Below are 12,693 nucleotides of genomic sequence, written 5' to 3'. Positions count from 1 at the left end.
TTGAGTTGAGTTGGGTCAGGCTGAGTTGCGTTGAGTTGATTTGGGTTGCAAGAGGCTGAGTTGCGCTGAGTGGAATTGAAGTGAGCTGTACTGAGTCCACACCGGATTGTGAAGTCTTTATTGAACATAATGAATTAGCCGATTTACAATAGGGTTTATATGCATTAGACAGTGGGAGTGGTTGAAAATAAACGTTAAAAAAGGGGGTATTCATTTAGATACAAAGGGAACTGTAAAGGTCCAATTACATAATAAGCATTGTAACAAGAACAGAAGGAAGGTTAGCATGCAAATTGGACATTCTTTGTCATTAAAATAAAGATGTAAATTTCCGTTAGACAAAGATAACAAAAGAAACATATGGGAGATAATTTTAAAGAATGTAAATTGGTTAAATGATTTACACTATTAACATTTATTTATAGCAAGAAATTTATTTATTTGTTTGTTTGGGGTATGGTTGGAGTCTCGCGAATCGGAATTCGCGACATTCAGTGCATATGTTCTAGGTTCTCGAAAATTCTGAATACCCAGAAGTTGGATTTTCGAAGAATGAATTTAATTCCAGATTTATGGAACAGCATCCTGAGATGGACTTTTCGCAAGCGAAATTTTCGTGAATATAATTTTTGGTTTGTCACATGTGATTGTATTTGGAGCTTCAGGAAATCTGATCGACAGAAAAGAATATTCATTTTTGATTCCTTTCAGTTTTTTTTTTTCAGTCCTCTCAATTTCAATTTCAGTTCTTTGATTCATTTCAGATCAGCTGCAATTTAATCTATTGATTAACTTACATTAATTTTTCAAGCAATTTTTCCGCCTAAAATTCACTCATAAGATTATTTGGACATATCTCCGATTTCATCGATAGTCTGTTTTCGTCCCCCTGCTAAATCTCCTTCATATGAATCGATAATTGTTGAATTTGATAACCGGAAATTATCGAAATCCAGAAAATGATTTTGATAGAAAATTAATGATGAAGTGAAACTGGATTTCGGCTTTCGTTGATTATATTCTTATAGAACTTCATATTTTGGTTAATTTTCCAATTTTTTATGTTTGTTAATTTCATGATACATAATTTACATTAAACGTTTTCAATGCAACAAATACTTCCAAGGAAGCTTTTATACACAGAGGCAGTCAGCTTTTCTTGTACTCAGAAATCGAAAGAAAATGTGAAAGCATACATATTGGAGAGTACAGATACTATGGCATATGTACTCGCGCATGTGAGTCATGTTCGCTTCATAGCGTTTGGTTTAAGAAGCCAATTTTTTCGAATTTCCTCGTGCATGGTAGTATGGGAAATTCATTACTACGCAAATTGTGTTATTGGCGAAACCACAACACGTCACGGGAAAATCGTGCCGACTCGTGTGACTCACATCTGATGTAATAGATAGTGAGGTCGAAGAGTGCGGCGACACGTGGCTGTTAAAATATTTTGAAATTAGGGAGAATATCCACTACGACAGCAAAATACAGTTCGAACTCCGCATGTGCAACGCATGGCTCCAAGAGCAGGAGATACGATGTGTCATCAAATTCTGCTCAAATATTCCGAAAGCCTAGTGCAGAATCCAACATATCGACGTTATATCACGTCCTCATTCCTCTATACGTGAGGGATGGAAAACGAACATTCCCAATTTACACATTATATCGTTACCTCATATCCGTTACTTAACATGACCCACAAATTTACCAATTAACATGACTGGTTAGATGCTGGCTGGGATTTACCTGATTTAGCATCAGATGGCATAACTAATGGATCCGTATTAGTTTATGATTTCCTTATGTGGCTCCTTATGTTTGTCCACATTGACTGCTTGCTTAAATAATCCAAAGAATGCCTCTAGCAACAGGTACTGGTTGATTTATGTAGCCGGGCAAAGAACAAATAAGCTTTATTTCAATTTATTTGTTAGCAAAAGGAAAACAATTTCAACGTGGACTTTTCCAGCGGTAAAGCAAAAGGGCTACGCACTTCTCACAACTTCAGCTTAGTTCGGCGCCAATGTCTTCTTTTCGCATTGTAGCGGATCTTGCTTCCCGTCTTCATACGAGCCCATTGGGGTAATGGTCTGAAATATGTTAGAGTTGTTCAAGGATGTCGATAGAGCCGATAAATCAAACTCACTAGAAAGCAAGCCAAACTAAGAGTGGATCAGTTTTGAAGCAACTATGATGAATGGTAAAAGAGGAATAATTATGCACGACTGAGATGAGATGCTATCAACAGCGGAATTTAGAAAATCCATTAAATATAAAGTGAATTGATTTCTTGACAAAAAAGCTTGGTGGAAATTTGATCAGTTGAAAATAGTATACTTGCCTATTTTGTTTTGCCTTCTTAGCCAATTTACGCTTAATAATGAATGTTTTATGCGCCGCCATCACAAGATACACTTATCTGAAATGCAAATGCTGAAACAAAAAAAAAAAAACAAGACATTTCGCACATCTTTTATCCATGACCGCGAGAAAAAAGTAAAAATGAACCACGTATTATCAAACTGAATTTTTCTTTTTTCCATTATAACATAATTAATCAACTAGAAGTAATAAACAACATTTTGATAACGATTTTTGGAAACGTTAAAGTTAGAAATCGATAAAGTAAGGGGTACATAAATAACCGTTTACGTGCGTCACATACGCGGCTGTACTTCTCAAAACTATGATCTTTCACGTCAAGAAATGGAACGCAACACACACACTTCAATCCATACCTCACAAGCAAATGCAGACAAGATACCCACTGCCACAAATGCATACCCAAAATATTGATCACATAACCGGATACCAACCTTTAGTAGAATAGCTCAAGTAGATATTTCATGGGGAAGCATTTTCGCTTCTCATTGGTATAAGTGCATTATTCTTAATTTTTCAAGTGTTTATTGGACGATCATTTTTGCTTCTTGTTGGTCCGCTTTATGCTTAGTCTTATAGTTAATATTAACAATTAAGTTGTTGAAATTAGCAGTTGGAATTGAATTTATGGAAAATTGGGTTTGAAATTTGGCGAAATAAATATTTTTACGTTTTTTTAGAGAAAAAATGGATAGTAAATGAATGGGATGCGAAATCAGTAAGAAAAAAACAAAAGAAGGAAAGTTATTCGAAGGGATGATTAAAGCAATTTTGGTATTCAACAATCATGGGAAGCCACGTTTGCTGAAATTTTATGTTCATTATGTAAGTCAAAAAAAAAAAATTTTAAGCATGAAGCATGTCGATTTTATGAATGAATGATACAAATCATACATTAGTAATATTTGTTAAAATTAAGTTCTCTCATTCTCATTCCCTCATTATGTTAATTAGATTGATGGAAGAGGTAGATTTTGTTTGAATCCAATAACCTTATATTAACTAAGGTAAGATAGTTTCATCGGAAATACATAAGCGTTGCTCTGGTGATACGAAATGGAATGCAGCAGTTGAAATTGTATGCGTATATATGCGCGTGTGTGTACGTATGTGTAGTGTGTGTTTGCTATGTGTATGTGTGTGTGTGTGTGTTTTTACCAGTAAGTTAAATAAGAAAAGGATTAAAAAAATAATAGAATTTATCCTGAAAATTTGATAAGACTTTGTTGAATTTATCAATAATATGAAATTTAATAAAATTAATTAATATGTTTCTGCATTACTTTATAGCTTTAAGAACAGTAAGTGTTACCTTCCATAAACTCCCCGAATATGTTTGTTATCCGCAAACCAATAATTAAAATTACGGCATTTCCATCGCGAAAAGTTTTGTAACTTTTCATCAGATTTTGGAAATTACAATTGAATAATACCTTGTTAGTATAAAATAATATAATTAATATAATTCGCGCAAAATTTAGAAATATTAAATTAAAATTTGTAGCCTGAAGAAGAACAACAACACATTGTACGTGAAACATTCCAATTGGTTTCAAAACGGGATGATAATGTTTGCAATTTCCTGGAAGGTGGCTCATTAATTGGTGGATCTGATTATAAATTGATATATCGACATTATGCAACGCTATATTTCGTGTTTTGTGTTGATTCATCAGAAAGTGAACTTGGTATCCTTGATCTGATACAGGTAATTTTATGGGATGGGTGTTAGACCTTCTACCTTGATAAATAGCACGGTTTCCCAAATCTCGCTGTAATTGATGGAACTGACTGCAAAACAAATACGGATGTTAAATCCATGGTACATTCTAAGCAGTTAGCAAGAATTCCTTCCTTGGTGTTTAAAAAGAAGTAAGGATATTAGGTGAATTTCATGACGTATTTTCGACTATTGCTTGTCTTTTTCTAGGCCCAAACTGAGAAGCGAAAGATGCATAAACTAATTAATAGTATGAAGGAAGGAATCTTCCACAGGTGTACAATACCTTATCCTTCATCCGTTATCTTAGTGATCTGTGAAGTGTCAACAAGAAAAATATATCTTGCAGGTGTTTGTTGAGACACTGGATCGATGTTTCGAGAATGTTTGTGAGCTGGATCTGATCTTTCATATTAATAAAGTACGTTTTCGTCAAAGTTCTCGTTAATCTGACAAGGTACATTTATTAAATTATCAAATTCTATTTACTTCGGTTGTTCTATTTATTGTTTTGTTTGATCATACTTGAACTTGTTCATAGGTATATCACATACTCGATGAATTAGTTATGGGAGGAATGGTGCTGGAAACAAATATGAATGAAATCCTTTTGCGAATACAAGAGCAAGAGAAGATGGAAAAAGAAGAAGTTCACATTCTTTATTTTTAGATTTTTTTGTCCAGAATTTGGGAGTCAGCATTTGCATGTTTTACGTTCAAAACATCGGAAGAAATATAGATAAGGGGAGGTTTTTAGTTTTCAAAGAAGTGTGGTAGCAATCATATCGTGAAAGCCCAGTCGCAGTCACTAATTGGAAATATTCATTGCTTATAACGAAATCATCAAGAATTTCATCCATATTTTTACAGGCGGGTATTGTAGCAGCTCCAGCTCGTGCTGTTAGTGCTGTGAAAAATATGAATATATCACAACATATCAAGGATTTTAAGCTCGCTGATATCAATTTATCAAATATAAAGAAGCCGTTCTGATAAGTATCTTATGCCATGTCGACATTATTTCTAGGGCTTTGTATTTGTATTGGTCTTGACTAGAACTTTCTAGAATAACTACACTTTGATAAAGATTGGCCGTCAATTACCTTATAATAATAAATTTTCTGTTCAAATTTATGTCCCATCTTCTTGTACTTTTCCTTTCCTTTCTCGAAATAGGGCTATCAAACCGTCTGTTTGTTGCGCACAGCGTTTTCTTCGAAAGCAAGGGACAAAGGTTGAATCTCGGAAAATTGTTCACAATCCCAAATACAAAGCAGTTGAGTTTAACTGTATAAATATAACCCAGCCAATTTGTAGATCAGCTTTCTGTTGTTTTAGATATTTTTCGAACTTCTAAAATATCTGTTATTGGAATTTAAGACTTGCAAGACTTAAAATTGGTATCACTGAAGGAATGATTAAGCAGAATATTGTTTACTTTCGTTTATCTGTCCAGTGTTTATCAGTTTCCAACGCTGTGCAGTATTGTAATAAAGTGTTTGCTTTCATTTCGCATATTTGTTTTACATCTTAGACTGTTCAGAAATTGAAAAAAATCTGCTTCTTTTTATCGATTCTAGATGTATAGCTGAATTGATCAAACATTTTTTTTCCTTTTTTTGTAGTATTCAATTAAAAATAAACATTCCACGTATTGATAACTTAAGCAGATATTATTAAACTTTTTACAGCACTTTACGGGAGTTATCCAAATTTCGTTTTTTAATTTTCCTCATATAGCAAAGAGTACTGTAGTATTTGTTAATATGGAGATCGACGTTTGAAAATAATTGGCTAAATTAGTATTTGTTTATTTCCGTCCTTGGTCCTATTTATTTATTTGTTTATAACATTTCTTCAATACAAAATAAATCTAGCTATTTCTACTTTATTTATTTGAGTGATGGCGCTATGAAATATTCCAAAATTAAATGTTTGAATTCTCCGAAGTGCTTCGAATTTCTTTTTGATAACTGCAGTGATAGAAATATGAGTAGTCTAAAATTAATTTTCTTAATTTAGAATAGCTTTCACTTATTTTGAATATTTGGCTTAAGGTTCCATCTTCCAAACGTCTTATAGAAAGGAACGTTGGATTTTCCAGTTTTTTAATTCTTCAAAGAAAAAGGTTTTGGCACCTTCAGGTACTAAATAAAAAGTTTGGTTAGACCTTAAATTTTAAAAGCGCAACTAAGTCATAATATTTTCCAGAATTCCAATCCATGTATTTAACAAACATTATGCTTTTTTTTCTGCTGTTCGGAGCTGTTACCCTTGCGGAACTTCATTTTCCGGCTGAACATCATCTCAGCAATATTCGTCAGCTCACATTTGGCGGACAAAATGCTGAAGGATATTTTAGGTTAACCTTCCTTACTTAATCCATTAAATGTTCAGAACAATTTTTTTTTTCTCATCTCCCATGGAAAAAGAGGGGATATTCTACTGTTCTATCGTTATACATGCTTTTTGATTATCATCAATTCTACATAAACGATTAATTAAAAGGTGTAAATGAATTAATTTATTACGAAATTATATTCTCGGGATTAAATTTAACTCAATTGTTACATAGATATTTCAAGTTTTGATGGTAATTGGTTGACATTTCAAGCAGCTGGCATACCAGAATATGGCACATCTTGCGATCAGGTATTTTTTTTCCCTTACTTTAATTCGAAATTAAGTTTTAGTTCCAACATCATTTTAGACAGTCTGAGTGATTGAAATGTTTTCTTAATTGTGGAAATTTGTACCTTAAAACTATTCTTGTTTCTGATTTCAACTCTTATAGAATACTTAGTATCAGCAAATTTAAGCCATCTTATGTCCTGTTGTTACCTAGAATATCCTTCGGTAATTTTTCATTCGTTTTTAACTTTCATATCATGACAGAATCTTGTGTGTGAATGTCCTGCATCACTGGAAATTCATTAAATAAAGAAAGAATAGATTTATATCCTAAAAATCAATTTTCATCCTCTTATCAACTTTTTGCAATAGAATCTTGGAAAATTTTTTGTGGAGTTGCAGATTTATAAGCTTGATTTGACTATACCACCGGACAAACAAATCCCGCAAAGAATTAGCACAGGTAAGACCTGGTATTTTAAATTAACTAATTTTTAAATTTAAAATTAAGCTTTTTAAATTTTTTTCATGGTTTAACTTGTGCAATCACTCATATAATCTTATAAATTACATAATTATTTCTACATTCATAGTGTCCTAACAATATATCTTTGATGCTTTCCAATATTTTCTTCCTTCTTTTTTTTTAATAAATATTTCAATTTTTCGATTCGAATTTTGTCTTTTTTATTTTCTCTTTTTTCGAATTGTTTCATTTTCTTCCACTTATTTGCAATTACATGCCAGTATCAGTTCCATTGTTTCACCTTATTTGGATTCATTCGGTAATTTCAATCGAAAAACTTCATTTCAGGCATCGGAGCTTGTACTTGTTCCTATTTTTATCCAGACAATCATCATATGATCTATGCGGGAACTTTTCAATATGCAAATTTCACCTCATCAATTAATATTGAAAGTTGTCCGACAAAAACATGTCAAACGCAGCGTGCTAAAATAGATCCGCATTTAAGGCATCTGTGTAAGTAATGATATTTATATAATTTATATATTTTTTCATAATTTTACAGTATAAAATTTTATAAACATCTTTTACGATTATCATTGCCTTTAACATTGATGAGAAGAGTGATTTTTGAAATTCCAAGTTTATGTTTGATTCCTTTTTTGATCTAATTCTGATATTTAATTTGTTCATTTCACTTTCGTTTATATCTGCATCAAATCATTGTTAATATTATCCCTCTTTGTTTCCTTAGTAACTAAGTAATAAGTTGGAATTAAAGAATTTAAAATGAAAATTAAGAATTGATTTTGCAAAAAAGGAATGAATATCAAGAAATTAAAATTAAATAGTCAAATGTAAACATGATTAACTATTTGAGTTAAGAACTTTGTGATTTGCTGTTATACTGAATATGATTTGATGCTTTTCCTTTACTTTCTTTACTTTCGTTTCCTTTACTTTTAATCAATATGCATATAATAAGAGCTTTTACCTTATTATGATATGCTTAATTCCAATTTGCTAAGATAATAAAGCATAATGAGGTTTCTTTTTATAGGTAATACAAGTTATACATGGGATCTATTTCCAGAGTACGATATTTTTAAGGTTGTTCCTGAAAATTTTCAAGTATAAGGGAAATAAAATTTTTGCTGTAATTATTTTTATAAAAATCTATTTGTATTTTGAAAATATATAAGATTTTTATCAACTATTAGGATTTTTTTTTGAAATTTGACTTTCGAACTATCAGCAAATTATAGGTGAATGAGTTTGGTACAGTCATAAGTCGCTTAACCGATACAGTAGGATATGATGCAGAAGGAGCTGTTTCACCGGATGGTCGAAAAATTGTATTTACGTCATTAAGAAGTGGTGACCCGGAAATTTGGATTATGAATTCGGATGGAACGGAACCAAAACAGGTTTAAGATTACTTTTTATCAATGCTTTGTGTGAATATAGTTCCAACTTGTCGAACAGCTAAATTAATGAATTAATTATTGAAGTAATTAGATGAATTAATTAGATATTATTTTCTCATTATATATGCTCTTGAACTTCTTCTTAATTACTATGATATTTAGTTTACGATAGTATGCTATAAATTGTAGCATACATTTTATTTCAGCTAACGGATGAACTTGGTTATGATGGAGGTCCATTTTTCAGTCCGGATGGATCTAAAATTGTTTTTCGTGCATCAAGACCGAATACTAGCGAAGAAATTCAAACATACAAGGATTTACTTTCGTATATTGAGCTTCCTACTATCTATTTTTACTGATCATTAAATTAGTATATTGTGTGTATTCTGATGATTGCATCGTAATAACATGCTAAATAGGATCAAATACTTTCTATTGAAATTTCTCCATTTTGTGTTCGAAATTGCTAATCACTTACTTCATTTTATCCACTTTCATTTCGTTCCATTTATTAACCTTATATTAATTCTACTAACATTTTCAGATATAATTTAGTGTCACCACTTGAAATGGAACTTTACACGATGAATATTGATGGTAGCGGCTTAAGAAAGGTTACATCTCTTGGTGGTTCCAATTGGGCTCCATTTTATATGCCGGATAATCGTCACATTATCTTTAGTTCAAATTTCAATGAAACTGGTGGCCATTTTGGGGCATTTAATTTGTATATGATTGATGAAGCGGGTGGAAATGTTGAACGAGTAAGAATTTTCACGTGACTAGTAGTTTGTTATATTATTGGGAAAAGAAGTACCCGAGAGTGCAAGACAAAACATTTCCTACTGATAATACAACTATCATTACCAAGGAAAACTCACTGATAACATAAATCAGTTGGTCATGCATTGAAAACTTGCCTTAAAATTTTTTGTTTCTCAAAGAACTAATGAATTATGCTTAAAGTGTTGGTGTATAATCAAATAAGATTATAAAAAGACGAATTTCATAACAGGTAACTTTCAATGAAGGTGGATTTGATGCTTTTCCAATGTTTGATCGAACTGGTCAACGCTTTGTTTGGGGTAGTAGTCGAAATGGACGTAGTCGAAGTGAATTAAATCTTTTCATCGCTGATTGGCATGATACTTATACGATGAAAATTGGAAATGACATAAAAGTGCAATTTTCAAGTTATTGGACTAAATTCACGCAAACATTTCTTATACTTAGACGAATGCAAATATTATCCAAAAATAAATAACTGAAATAATTTGCGAGCAAGTTAATATTAAAGTAAAATTCCCGAGTTCTGTCCAAGGTATGCCCAATTAAGAAGATTGAAAAAGCAGTCGATTCAAATTAATTAGCATGAATATTTTTCCTATAAAGTTTCATTAGCTTTATTTAGAAATTCCATAAATTGGTGTATGTTTTAGCATATTTTTCGTCGATATCTTTTCTTTAGAAGGAAAATTTGGCTATTCCTAATTTGCAACATACTATGATGAAAAAAAATTATCCAACGAAGATGAAGCGGCTTACTAATGATGACATTAACATAGCTGGTTCTTTCAGGTAAATTTGTTATTTTTCATATAAAATAATTTACAAATACTTATCACAGCCATCTTTCAATCCATTTTAATATCTTATTAAGCTGTCTATAATTTATGTCTTTTAGTTCACATATATGCATTTAAAAATGAGATAGCTTTTTCACAGAACCAATCATTACTTATGCTGCAATATGGTACTTTAACTTAAACAAAAAGGTATCAGTAACAAATGGTAATTCATAATTCTGGGAGTACTTTTTTAAAAATACTGCATCATAATTATATGTGGAAAAATAAATTTCAACTGAAACTAAATTTATTTGAATCAGTGCTAGCAATACGTAATTTGCGGGAAGTTTGTAATCATTTGAAATTAATTCTTATTTTATAGTTTCGATGATAAAAGAGTAATTTATGAAGGATATGGTACTCATCTTTATGATGCAACGTGTGAACAGGTTTATTTTATTTGTCATTAAATGAAATTTCAATTTGACGACGTTTGTTACTATGGTTTTCATTCATAATTCTATTTAGGTATTCGATTTAGACCTTACAAATGCATCACGAAGAATCAGACGTGTAAGCACAGGTAATATCTTTTATTAAATTCTGGCATACTTTCGATAAATTCCAATCTTTCATTTTGCTGCTAGCAGCTTTATTTTTGATCTTAGTGAGCATCTTTTTTTTTTAGAAAAAAAGCGATAATTGAATTCTTTAGGCATTGGTACTGCCCGTTCACCAGTATATATATCTGATGATAATATCATAATATATGCTAGTAATATTCTTACTGCTAATCGTTCCGCTTTAAACAGTTGTCCACGACGAGCATGTACCGATGCAAGACAATCATGGATAAAAGAAATTTGTAAATTCTTTAATTCCAGTTTTTCAATTTTTGTAAATTTTTTCCAACACTTTCCAACATTTCTTTGCTTGCTATGTACTTTGTGATTGTCTTACTTATTTTTTAACTACTTAATTTCCAATTCTTTCATTTATTCTACAATACGCATTTTATTAGATTTCTCTCATGACTTAGAAATTATTGCACTTGGACATAAGGCGAAATTCTTTGAATGAAAATTTTCCTCATGATTTCACAATATTTACGCTAAAAGCTTCCAAAATATAAAATATTTTCCTTGTTTTCTCATATTTCCTTTATACTCTCCTTTTTTTTTCTTCATCTTTCTTCACTGATAACGGATATTTAATAATTATTTGCTCATATTTTTCCCGGTAAACGATCGCATATTTTGGATTTATATCCGGACTTCGAACTCATCAAAGTGAACAAATATGGTAATTTTATTCAACGTCTAACAAATACATCAGGTTACCTTGCATTTTATTTTTCACACATTGCTAATATTTGAATGCATTGTTTGTAATTACTGATCAGTGCTATCAGTATGCCTTATTTTCTTTTGCAAGAACTCAGTTCACGACAGAAATATTTGTCGTAAACTGTATAATATGCAAATATGAAGAGATACATATAAAGAGGTATGTGGATGGCAGTGATGAATTCCAGGAAATAAGTTAAAATCAGTCAATGTTATGAATTTTAGGTTATGATGGTGAAGCAAGTATATCCTCTGACGGAAAACATATCATCTTTACCTCAAGGAGAAATGGTGACCCTGATTTGTGGATCATGGATATGGATGGAAAAAATGCTAAACAAGTATTGATTTTCATCCTAACTGACCCATGTGATAATGTGATTACATCTAATTGTGAGCTTAGTTTCCTGCTAATATCTCACTTTTATTGATATCTAATTTCTGGTGTCATTATCAAGTGATGAATAGGTTTGATTTTAAACGATTTGATTTTTACATCCTCATCAAAACTACTACTGCAATATAATGTCATCTGGTAATGTATTATGCTTAAATACCTGTTGTTATTAGCAATCCTAAGTTATATGGAAGATCATTACGAAAATTTTGTAACGAAAGAATATCCTGTTGTTGCATACTTGTTTCTTATTTCTTTTTGCAGATAACAAAGGCTATCGGTTATGAGGGTGGTGGGAAAATAAGTCCTGATGGACGATTCATTGTTTTTCACGCTTCACGTCCAAAATCACCCATTCAATTAATCAAGTATGGATGGTTATTGTGGCAGTAAGTTCATTATTTTTGCCCTTTTTAAACTGTCAGTATATGACGTTTTAAATTTAAAAAATTATACAATCTTTCATTTTTCATTTATTTATTTATGACAATAAATGTTACTTACTGATTTATTAGGGTATTTACTCATACATTATCGCTAATTATTTATTTGTTTATTTATTTATTTATTTATTTATTTATTTATTTACTTATTTATTTGTTTGTTTATTTATTTATTTATTTATTCATTTACTTATTTATTTATTTATTCATTTATTTATTTATTTATTTACTTATTTATTTGTTTATTTATTTATTTATTTATTTATTTTATTTTATTTTATTTTATTTATTTATTTTATTTATT

General features: G+C 30.9%; 4 protein-coding genes across 4 annotated transcripts; 3 read left to right on the top strand and 1 right to left on the bottom strand.

Annotated features, from left to right (window-relative positions):
• Positions 1-1,106: 1,106 nt before the first annotated feature.
• On the top strand, positions 1,107-1,634 carry LOAG_08412 (hypothetical protein; the record flags this gene model as incomplete). The annotated part of the gene is made up of 2 exons (XM_003143942.1): positions 1,107-1,238; positions 1,464-1,634. 2 exons carry the CDS (start codon positions 1,107-1,109, stop codon positions 1,632-1,634), a joined length of 303 nt encoding a protein of 100 aa, XP_003143990.1.
• Positions 1,635-2,015: 381 nt separating this feature from the next.
• LOAG_08411 (hypothetical protein) lies at positions 2,016-2,409 on the bottom strand (the record flags this gene model as incomplete). The annotated part of the gene is made up of 2 exons (XM_003143941.1): positions 2,016-2,096; positions 2,344-2,409. The coding sequence occupies 2 exons, from the start codon at positions 2,407-2,409 to the stop codon at positions 2,016-2,018; spliced, it is 147 nt and encodes a 48-aa protein (XP_003143989.1).
• Positions 2,410-3,062: 653 nt separating this feature from the next.
• LOAG_08409 (adaptin) lies at positions 3,063-5,353 on the top strand. Its single transcript, XM_003143940.2, has 5 exons — positions 3,063-3,213; positions 3,893-4,096; positions 4,458-4,529; positions 4,650-4,757; positions 4,979-5,353. The coding sequence occupies exons 1-5, from the start codon at positions 3,091-3,093 to the stop codon at positions 5,099-5,101; spliced, it is 630 nt and encodes a 209-aa protein (XP_003143988.2). The 5' UTR covers positions 3,063-3,090; the 3' UTR covers positions 5,102-5,353.
• Positions 5,354-6,348: 995 nt separating this feature from the next.
• Positions 6,349-12,339, top strand: LOAG_08407 (hypothetical protein; the record flags this gene model as incomplete). The annotated part of the gene is made up of 15 exons (XM_003143939.1): positions 6,349-6,470; positions 6,694-6,760; positions 7,142-7,202; positions 7,554-7,721; positions 8,266-8,315; positions 8,471-8,632; positions 8,839-8,960; positions 9,180-9,399; positions 9,651-9,815; positions 10,104-10,213; positions 10,586-10,652; positions 10,732-10,786; positions 10,919-11,068; positions 11,775-11,890; positions 12,211-12,339. The coding sequence occupies 15 exons, from the start codon at positions 6,349-6,351 to the stop codon at positions 12,337-12,339; spliced, it is 1,764 nt and encodes a 587-aa protein (XP_003143987.1).
• Positions 12,340-12,693: the final 354 nt, after the last annotated feature.

This window comes from Loa loa, assembly GCF_000183805.2.
Source record: "Loa loa unplaced genomic scaffold supercont3.166, whole genome shotgun sequence".
NCBI lineage: Eukaryota > Metazoa > Nematoda > Chromadorea > Rhabditida > Onchocercidae > Loa > Loa loa.
Note: the sequence above shows the minus strand (reverse complement) of the source record. Positions and strands in the feature narration are given on the sequence as shown.

What these genes read in the sequence shown, in the direction of transcription:
- LOAG_08409 (XM_003143940.2), top strand. Translation starts at nt 3,091, where the DNA reads ATGGGATGCGAAATCAGTAAGAAAAAAACAAAAGAAGGAAAGTTATTC. An exon ending in TGATCTTTCATATTAATAAA is followed by an intron (nt 4,530 to 4,649) that starts GTACGTTTTCGT and finishes ACTTGTTCATAG; the next exon opens with GTATATCACATACTCGATGA. An exon ending in AGAAGATGGAAAAAGAAGAA is followed by an intron (nt 4,758 to 4,978) that starts GTTCACATTCTT and finishes ATATTTTTACAG; the next exon opens with GCGGGTATTGTAGCAGCTCC.